The sequence below is a fragment of the Pristis pectinata genome, chromosome 17 (genome assembly GCF_009764475.1).
Source record: "Pristis pectinata isolate sPriPec2 chromosome 17, sPriPec2.1.pri, whole genome shotgun sequence".
Lineage (NCBI taxonomy): Eukaryota > Metazoa > Chordata > Chondrichthyes > Rhinopristiformes > Pristidae > Pristis > Pristis pectinata.
The window spans coordinates 28,638,787-28,649,746 of NC_067421.1; the positions used below are offsets into that span (position 1 = coordinate 28,638,787).

Below are 10,960 nucleotides of genomic sequence, written 5' to 3' on the forward strand. Positions count from 1 at the left end.
GCACATTTCACCTCTCCAGCAGATTCAAAACTGCTTTACTTACAAGACATTATTTTCTTAAATGTGTAGTCAGTATTGTGAAGAAGTCAAAAATGACTTAGTTCACAATATATGAATTTCAGGACCCCAAAAAGAAAAAAAAAGTGGTTTGATTTTGATAAATGTGCTCCATATTGAAGTGCTTGAGAACTGTCTAAAAGATAATAGGGTCTTCATACCACTGAACTTTTATTGGCAATATCCTCAGTCTGGAATACTACTCGAGACAATATTCTGTTATTAAAAAGCATGGGACATCATGCTGTATTTCAATCATACATTAAAACTTCTAGTCTTATATTATGATTATTATTGAAAATAAATGAACTGCTTCAGCCCATCAAATTTCCAACCCCCAAGCAATACTTTTCATCTACTCAAAAATACTTGCATAAGTAGGGGCTAGGGTTACTGAGAATTAACTGTCACTGAACAAACAAGGTAAAGATGCAAAAGGATTTCAATGGAAATATTGATTTACTTCATCTGAAAAATAAGATGAAAGGGTCAAACTACTCTGCAAAAATATGATGCAGGCTAAACAGTTTATACAAAAAAAGAAAAATTAGAGAGTAAAGTATCAAAAATTCACCTTAATAACCTCAAGATTTCAAGTTATTTTCAAGTTTAAAGATGCACAGGGGAAGAACAACATAATAGAAAGCAACTTGGGTAAGAAAACAAAGTTTGAAGAAACAGCACGCCAACCAAATCCCTTAAAAAACTCTGTCTTTCTACCAATCTTTCTCCTGCTTCAAGGCCTTCTTTAGGCTCCTCTTCTTCTTGGACATCATGTCTTATTCTTTATTATTCCTCTGCAAAGGATCAGTTTTATATGTTAAAAAAATGTTGAATGATGCCAATTGAACCTTATCCATTTTAAGAGACCCAGCTAATCTACATCTGTTGCTCCCACCTCCACACCAAAACAAACCAAATGAAATTCAAATAACCAGTTTAGTCTTCAAAACTCATCCATTTATTGCGAACCCTCCAGATATCTTTTGATTTCCTGCTCCTCAAAGTGCAGGCTCCTGTACATCTCTGGTTCAAGTATTAGCCCCCTCAACCCTACTCTCCTTTAAAGATTCTCTGTTCAACCAACTTAAAAAACTTCCCAATTTCTACCACAAACTTGCATGCTTAGACAATCTTTTCAAACTTTTCCACCAGCATCTATTGATATATATCTGGCCTTGCACAGCACTATTTGACACATGTTACAATCTTAAAAGTACTGCATGAAGAGAAATTGTTTTGCTCTTCTTGGATCTCAGACAGCAAAAGAAGATCAGTCAGATCGAGAAAGGATAAACACTGACATCAATAATAACAGAACAATGAAGTAAAGCTCTTTACCCAAGGCACAAATTTAATAGGAATTGACAGGGTTGATGCCAGAAGCAGTTTTCTCCAACTGGAGAGACTAGAATTAAGGGACTTCATCCCATAAATGGCTGACCCCCATTTCAGGACTCAGATAAAGGACAAATAACTTCACAGAGAATTATAAAGATTTACAATTGTTATCTCAGAAGGTTGTGGATGCTCAGTTGTCAGTAATTCAGTTTTGAGATAAATACATTTATAGGAATCAAAAGAGATGTGTATCAGATGGGAGGGTGGATTGAGGCACGGAATCAGCCATTACGATACTGAATTATAGAGTGGGCTTAAGGGGCTATGAGACCCACTGCTATTTCTTGTGTTCTTGATTAGCAAAATCAGGATTAAAAGAAAGTTGCATCCAAAATGAAAAATCAATAAATTGGTTTCACATTTTCTTCCAACTTCATTCTTCCAGCGATAAATAGACCGATTACAATCCCAGAGTCTGTTGCGAGAAAGGATCAAAAAGAGCTGCAAGAGCATTAGATGTCGACACTTTTTTTTAATAAAGCTGTGCTTAGCAAAATAATGAAGCTACAATTGGTTTAAGAATACTTTGAAACACCAGGTGCGAGAGGCAGAATTTAAATGAGATAGCAAAATTGAGGCACAACTCAATCACGATGCTGTGAACCAAGAGGAGGGACAAAAGGTGAAAACTTCACACCATCCCGAACACCAAGAAATAACCTCATTTGTACTCTGAATACAGTTGAACAAAGCATAAAGTGGGCAAAGAATTCCCAAAAAAATCATCAAAGCCGATGTCACGAGGTTGCAACTCACCCCGATTAGCTTGTCCTGACAGAATGTTACTGTTGAGAATATATATAAAAAAATCAATATTGCACAATTAAAGCTTAAAGTCCCTTCAAGAGGTAGTGGAGTAGTATTTTCTACACTGGTTGCTGGGTATGCATAGGCAACATTGGAAGTCACATCAAAGGTAGAGTTGTGAAGTTAAATGACTTGTGCTTTCTAACTCCTTAGCAAAGAACCCTTTCGCTTTGCCCTGGCCCCCAATGCTACAGTGAATGAATTCAGAAAGTTAGCTGTACCAAACGAGTATTAATTTACTCTGACAAGGTCTGAACTTTTGTTTTCCATTTCTCAACAAGCCCTTTGAGAAATGATCCAGGAGGTTATATACTGGTTATAAAATGACTGGGTGTTCCCACATTAAGGTCTCTCCAACCTGTTCCTACCCAAGCTCTGCTCAGTTTGAAATGCAAATAAAATATTTACATAGTTCTAACAGTGAACTGGTTACAGTCCCAGAAACTGTTGCAAGCAAGGATCAAAACACGTAACACAAAGTCTGCTCACTCATCCATAACTATCATATTGTACATTGTTGAGCCAGAAAATCTGGAAATAACCTAGTTTAAGGCCATACAAGCTATTGTCTTCGAGCTCTGGAAAGCCAGTCTTTATCCAAATGGAGCACCTTTATTCTTTTTCTTTATTTTGTGCCTGAAACTTGTAGAATGGGAAGTTTGCAAAAGGCTAATTTTATAACTCAATAGTGAATAAATCCCAGGTTACAAAAGATTTTGCCAACGTTAGCAATTTGGTTTAAGATTATATACAGACATATGGGGTAGTCTTGATATTAGCTCTTCCTCAATCTTCCCTTCCAAATAGGCAAGAGAGGATAGATGGGGTAGTTGGATTCAAATAGAAGGAAAACATCACCAGGCCACATATCCTTTTAATGGTGATGAATACTGGAATATCACGACATTGAATGCTACACTGTGGAGCACTGAACAGTTCATTAACATATTCAAACTGCATTTCCAGAATGCAACTGTGAACCCAATTTAAAATGCATCAGGAAAATCATTAGCCAAGATCTGCTAGCTAGAGAAAGTGTGCCTTTCCCAGTAGTCCTCTCAACCTGGAGGATCTTGGATGCTTCAGTTTTTGTCCTCGTGCACCAACCTTTCCCACTCTCCCAACTGCTGGGTACCATGGTCAAGGACCAGGCAGCAGCAATCATCACTGCTGGTTTCCTTTGGAGCCACCAGACAGCCCATTAGTTTTGCCCTCTGTGAAACTAGAAAGAGCACAAAATAAAGAGGTGATGAGAATCTGCCGGAGTTCATCCACAGGCCTGACCTTGGAAGTCCTTCACTCGATTTGACCTCCCCTCCCCCTCAAATACTGGGGTTTGTAGTTGACCAGAAGCTTGATGAAATGCATCAAATTCTTAACCTAGAATATCCTTGATTTCAATGAAGATGGAATAAAGACTTCATGGGATAAATTCACATAAAGACAGTGTAAACCACTCAAAATGACAAATAGTACAACCCAACTAGGCCCTATTTGACTGGTTTAATTACTGACCAAACAGACGGCAAAGGAACAGCAAGTGGAATTTCACTTTGCATAAATGTAACGCACACCAGACCATGAGACTTGTACACAGTATTTTGGTCCTATTTTGAAATCATTAGCAAAGGATACAGCTGTTGTTATGAACCACTCACTGTAACTCTCCGTCCAAAATTGGTTATCAAGTACAACACTCTACAAGGGCATTAATCTGAGGTCACATTAACTATGTAATACACATTGCCTAACAAAGTTATCAAATTTTTATCCATTCTATCACACAGGAATGAAGGTTATGGGGACAATTTTGGAAAGTCAAATTTTCTGAGGAACTGACTGCTTGCAAACAATGGAATTTGTAGTTTGCAGTCCCAGTGATGAAGTTCTTGGAAAATGATCGATTGGAAGGGAATAATACTTCTGTGAGATGTGCTTTAACATTCAGGATTTTTTAAACATTATGTCTGCCTATGTTTTTATTAGGAGGAAGATCAAGTGTGTGAAGTCTAAGGCGGCAAAATCTCACTGCCACTTTGAAAGGGGTTCTGCTTACTCATTTAAAAGCTTCAAAAAGTTTCATTTAAGACAACTTGCAGTAAGAATTCCATTGTTCTAAGAGAAATATCCATAGGGAGGTTAGGAGGAGTCAGAGCAACAAGTCAGACAATATCCCCAAATCAAGTCTTTCTTGACTTCAACTCGTCAAATACAATTTGAACCTAACTTACTCCATTTCCTTTTTCTCAGCTTCCTCTTGGGTCAGGTCTTCTTCAACACTATAATCAAGGATGGAGCCCACACCAAGTGTACGATTGCGGCGAATCAAGGGTTTGATATCTTCTTGGTCCTCCCCTGCCACAAATTGTCCATAAAAGGTCATCTTCATGAGCTTCCTGAAAAGCCATTTTCCCAGCAGGATTCTACTCAGATTGATGAGCTGTAAAAATAAAACAATACATTGTGGAACCATGACTGACCTCACACTACACATCCCAAAACACTACACTACACTAATACTCTCCCATATGACCACACTTTATACTCCAGAGAAAACAAGTATGGGTTGACAGCAGCGATTTCAAATCTATCAAATTTACACCTCAACAGAACAAAGACCAACCAGAACCTAGGAAGATGATTCCAAATATGATTTTAATGAAATATCATAATTTTTATGAAACAGGCTTCTCTGTTGTTGAAAAATTAATGACACTTCAATGTTCAGAATATGGGCAGGGTACAGTAGTGTAGCAGTTAGCATAATGCTATTACAGCGCCAGAGACCCGGGTTCGATTCTGACCACTGTCTGCAAGGAGTTTGTATATTCTCCCAGTGTCTGTGTGGGTTTCCTCCGGGTGCTCCAGTTTCCTCCCACGTTCCAAAGACATACAGGTTAGGAAGTTGTGGGCATGCTATGTTGATGCCAGAAGTGTGGAACACTTGCGGGCTGCCCCCAGAACACTATGCAAAAGATGCATTTCACTGTGTGTTTCGATGTACATGCGAGTAAGAAAGATATCTTATTTTACTATTTAGTTTGGGGCTGCTTTTCCAAATGTCTATTCCAATGTGATCAGATTAATGTAAACATAATGTTATGCCATTTAATTCCAACTAAGATGAAATATACTTTAAAAAAAAAACACACTTGGATCTGGGAATTGAGTAATGAGGGCTCCCTGTTCTCTGATCAGGGTCCATTTCAACATGCAGAATCAGAACCTCTGCTGGATGTATTCTATGCAGGATTCCAACTGCCAATCCTCCCTTTACCCTTTCCCTTTCAATATTTGTCATTTCAGTGTTGTACTAGAAGCAAAATAAAAAAAATTGTGAAGTGCAAAACCCCACCCACAGTGCAACAGAACCGATTGGCCTTTATAATTTTATTTCTGATGTGAGAATGGGGGAAATGAATCACTTTGGAGGCAATGGCAAAATCCTATTGTAACAATCTTTTAAGAGAAATGGAGCCTTTTTTATGATCATAAAAGCAACAGGAAAAGAGGAATTGAAGAAGATGCTTTTCAACTTCTCTAAGCAAGGAATACTGACTATCGTGAGCAGGCAAAAGTTTTAAGAACCATTCCCTGCTGGGTGGCAAATGTACATCCACTCTGAGTGGTTTCGGTGGTTGGTTGGACGTGATTTCACTAGCACGCATACAGCGGTACAGCTTCACCAGCCGTGCGACGGTCAAGGCTGAAGAACTGCAATAGATCTAGAGATCAAAAGCACCTCCAGTCCTTCAGTGCCCACTCTGCACATCAATCCTTGTCAATGGAACAACAGTTCCAGCAGGTATCCCAGCATGAATGAAGTACCATTCCCTCAGCAATTCAGGAACAGCTTCTTCCCTTCTACCATCAGATTTCTGAATGATCTGTGAACCACTGAACACTGCCTCATTATTCCTTTTTATTGCACTATTTATTTTTGTAATTTATAGATTTTGTCTTTGCATTGTACTGCTTCCGCCAAACAACAAATTGTACGTCATATGTCAGTGATAGTAAATCCGATTCTGACTCTCAGTGGGAGTCCCTTGCCAGTGAAAGAACATTCTTAATAAGCGTACCAGTGCAAGTAGAAATAGATCCCACAGTAAGCAGCTAAGTGGAATAACAAACCCGAGACACAAACCAGCACTAATGGAATCAATCTCCCCAGCCGTCCCCAGACCTCACCACCAATGTAAACTACATAACCACAACCTGAATGCACATATCTCCATCAAAAGACGTTTACTTTTTATTTAAATTCATTTTTGGAATTTTGGTGTAAAGCCAGCATTTAATGGCCATCGCTCACTGCCCTCAAGAAGGTGGTGGTGAGCCACCTTCTGAAATTGCCCACCCCAGACCATCAGTAGAAATGAACCACCTGAGAGTGTGCCAGTGCAATGAAATCCAAGCAGCCACCAAAATCACTGCCGTAACTCCAGCACAAGCACTATCCCCAATGGAACCACGGTTCTGGCCAATGGAACCCTGACCGGCCCCCACCCCCGTGTGTTTATGTCTATTAGGAAACAAAATACTTCGCTGACTTTGAAAGCATATGTTAATGACACTGACGCAAACAAAATAAAGAATGATTTCATGGGGCAAAACATTCAACTTCACCCTCCAAACAATATCTTCACTGTCGCTGAATGAGCCAATCCCTCAACATTTCATCCCACAAAGAAAATAAGCTCAGGTTTTGCAAATATCGTGACATCAAACTCCTGACACCCGGAATCCACTGGAGGAATAGTCTGCCCCAAAGGGCAAATACTGGGAGGAAGCTCAACTCTCCAGTTGCTGCTTTTCTCTGGGAGCTCTTAGCATGCTGGCAGAGGATGTGGTCAAGGAGAGACGGCACCAGTCAGAGTACCACCAGCCACTTCTCAGAAACCAACAGCGTGTCCTTGAAGCCTGAAACCAACACGCATCACGAGGCGTATGCAACAAAATTTGCTGGAGGAACTCATCGAGCCGTGCAGGGTTTCAACCTGAAACGTCAACAATTCCTTTCCCTTCCCAGATGCTGCTCGACCCATTGAGTTCCTCCGGGAGATTGTTGCTCCGGATTCCAGCATCTGCAACCTCTCGTGTCATCATTTGCAACGCAAATACACCCATTACACTGTCACGTGTAGTTTCTGATTCTAATCATCACGCTGTGTACTTCTTTGCATTTGGGAGACTCGTTGAATCCACTGCCCTGAGACTCGGGGCCCGGACTCCCGCTTACCTCCCTGTGCCTGTTCACCAGGATGTCGTATGAGCAGAGACGAAACACCAGCAGGCTCCGCACCAGCTCGGCGCTGTTCTTGTTGCGATAGGCTTCGCGGTAGTTACTGAAGTCCGGGATGCCAGGCGAGACCCGGGCTGGAGCGGGAGGCGCCCGCGGGATGTCCCGCAAGCGGCGGTGACCACGGCCACCGCCAGGAGCCTCTTCATTGGGCGCCTCCTCCCGCTTGGGAGCGGCGGCGGTGGAGCGGAGCCGAGAGCAGCAGCTGCCGACCGGAGCGCGGCCGGGCAGCAAGCGCAAAGAGAGAGGTCTGCAGAAGGCGCAGCTCGCCATCCGGTCAGGAGCAGGCAGGTAGGCGGCGGGATAACCTGCTGCACAAACACTGGCTGCAGAGCACCCAGTCCCGGAACCTACAGCCGTATGCTCCTCGTTGTATCCAGTTTCTGTCGTAGGTGACCAATCAGCTGCGAGGGCGCGGCCCTTCCATTCACAAAGCGCGGAGGCTCCACCGCCTTGCTACCCAGAGTAGTGGCGGTGGGTCGCTGTCTGTCCGCTCAGCCAATAGCGGTTGACTGCAGGGGCAGAGGGTATGTCTCCTGTGACCCTGCTCTCTAGATCCGGCACACCTAAAAACATTTCCATGTGGCATGGAAATAGGCCCTTCGGCCCACTATTCGTGCAAGTCATCAAGTACCTATCTACACTAATCCCCTTTCCCAGCACTAAACCCGCAGGCTTCGATACCACTGTGTTTCATCAGCATGAATGTTGAAAGAAGATCTTCCTCTTTCCCCGCCCGCCAGGCAGTGAGTTCCGGATTTCAACCACCCTCTTAGGTGGAAAAGAATTTTTTTTCACAAAACTCTTCTAAATCTCCTAGTCTTGTATCTTTGGTAAGGGGAATCGTTTTTCAATACCTACCCCATGTATACCTCAATCGGGTTACCCTCAACCTTCTCTACTCCAAAAACAGGCAAGCCCAGACTCGCCTCATGGCTGAAACACTCCAAACCAGGGAACATTCTGGTGAGTCTTCTTCACCTTCCCCAGTGAAATCACATCCTTCCTATCTTTTGACAACCAGAATTGTATTCTCCAGCTCTGGCCTAACCAATGGTTCATATAGTTGTATCATAACCTTCTCATTCTTGTTTATATTCCATGACCCAACAAATGAAGGCAAGTATCTTGTATGCTTTCTTAACCACGTTATTGACCTATGTTGCTGCCTTCAGGAATCTTTGGATTTGTACATAAGGTTTCTTCTGTACTTCCTGGGGTTCTCCTATTAATTGTGTATATTCTAACCTTATTTAGTCCTCCCAAAAGGTAACCTAATTTTTCAGCATTAAATTCCATCTGCCATTTCTCTGCTTTCTTGACCAACAGATCAATATCATTCTGTTGCCAAAGGCCATCCTCTTGACTATCTACTACACCAGCCATCTTTGCATCATCTGCAGTCTTACTCAACTCTTACATTCACATCCAGATCATTCACGTAAATACCAAACAGCAAGTTCCTAACACTAATCCCTGTTCTACATCACAGGTCATGGGCTTCTCATCACAAAATAAACCTTTGACCATCAACCTCTGCCTCCTATCACCAAGCCAATTTCAGATCCAGTTTAGATTCCCTTGGCTCTTGCCTTTTGGACCAGTATTCCATAGAAAACCTTGCAAAATGGTTTGCTGAAGTCTATGAAGACTACATCAGCTGCATTACCATCAACACATTTAGTCATTTCCTCAAAAAAATTTGGATTAGTCAGATAGGGCCTTCTCTTAACATTACTGATTAGCCCTGATCAATCCCTGATTCCCCCAAGTGCAGATTAATCCTAACTTCAGGTTTTTTTCCAATAAATTGCCAACAAATGATGTTAGACTCACTGGGCTTTAATTACCTGGTTTATCCCTGCTTCACTTCTTGAATATTTGCTGTTCCTCCCCAGGGATCTGGCACCTCACCAGTGGCCAGCAAAGATCTAAACATCTCTTTCACTGCCCAAGTAATCTCTTGCCTACCATAGCAGCCTGGAATAAAATATCTTTATTAGTCACATATACATCGAAACACACAATGAAATGCATCTTTCGTATAGAGTGTTCTGGGGGCAGTCTGCAAGTGTTGCCACGTTTCTGGCACCGACATAACATGTCCACAACTTCCTAACCCGTATATCTGTATAATGTGGGAGGAAACCAGAGCGTGGGAGGAAACCCACGTAGATACAGGGAGAACGTACAAACGCCTTACAGACAGCGGCCGGAATTGAACCCGAGTCGTTGGTGCTGTAATAGCGTTACACTACACTACCATGCCTACATGTGACAGCACCATTTAACATCCACAGCCCCTTCAAATGCCCTCACCCCTCCCCCCCCCCCCACCCCGCGAATTCTCCAGCTACAATATCCTTCTCCTCGGTGAATATAGATGAGAAGTGTTTGTTTGAGACTTCACCCACATCCTCTGGATTTGGTCCCCAATGTACTCTTTTCTTGCACTTTTTCCCTTAATATACTTATAAAATGCTTTGGAATTCTCCTTAATCTTGCCTGACGGTACCATTTCATGCCCCCTCTTTGCCCACCTAATTATATTTTTAAGTACCCGCCCCCCCCCCCTTACATATTCCAAATCCTGGAGGGCCTCTCCTGTTTTCGTTTCCCTAAAGCTGCCACAGGCCACATTATTGTTTCACTATCCAACACTCAAAGTCTCTTGACCTTACCTTTCAATATTATGGGAACATGCCACCAACAGAACTGTACACACCAGTGGAATTCCTTGTACTAACAGCATTATGGGTTCCAGTTATTAACATTGATAATATTACTTTTATTTGGTATAGATCCAGTTAATGAGGATTGTGCAGTTAACGTGATGTACATCGGCTTCCAAAAGGCTTTTGATAAGGTGCCATAAAATAGGTTTATCAGCAAAGTTGAGACACAAGAGATTCTGCAGATGCTGGAATCTGGAGCAATACACAAAAAGTGCTGGAGGAACTCAGCAGGTCAGGCAGCATCCATGGAGGGAAATAAACAGTTGGCGTTTCGGGCCAAGACCCTTCATCAGTAAAGTTGAAGCATTTGGCGTAAGAAGGACATTGATCACATGGATATGAAACTGGCTGAGTAACAGACACAGACAACAGACAGCCATGGTGAATGATCGATTTTTGGATTGGAGGAAGGTGAATAATTGCAATCCTCAGGGATTGGTGTTGGGGCCATTGCTTTTTTTAATCTATATTAATACTCTAAACATGGAGGCGCAAGCCACAACTTCAAAATTTACAGGTGACTCAAAACTTGGCAATAATGTGAACTGCGAGGAGGACAATGATGGACTGCAGCAAGATATAAACAGGCTGGTGAAATGAGCAGACATATGGCAGATGAAGTTTAATGTAGAGAAATGTGAGGTGGTATTGGTTTATT

General features: G+C 42.0%; 1 protein-coding gene across 1 annotated transcript in view; it reads right to left on the minus strand.

Moving 5' to 3' along the window:
- LOC127579449 (proline dehydrogenase 1, mitochondrial-like) overlaps nucleotides 1–8,222 on the minus strand; it is a 34,008-nt gene extending 25,786 nt beyond the window's left edge. The window contains exons 1-2 of the mRNA XM_052032272.1: nucleotides 7,508–8,222; nucleotides 4,497–4,705 (exon numbers count right to left, since the gene is read on the minus strand). Of these exons, the coding sequence (XP_051888232.1) occupies nucleotides 4,497–4,705; nucleotides 7,508–7,840 (542 nt within the window). The 5' untranslated portion in view covers nucleotides 7,841–8,222. The remainder of the gene's footprint in view (nucleotides 1–4,496; nucleotides 4,706–7,507) is intronic.
- Nucleotides 8,223–10,960: the final 2,738 nt, after the last annotated feature.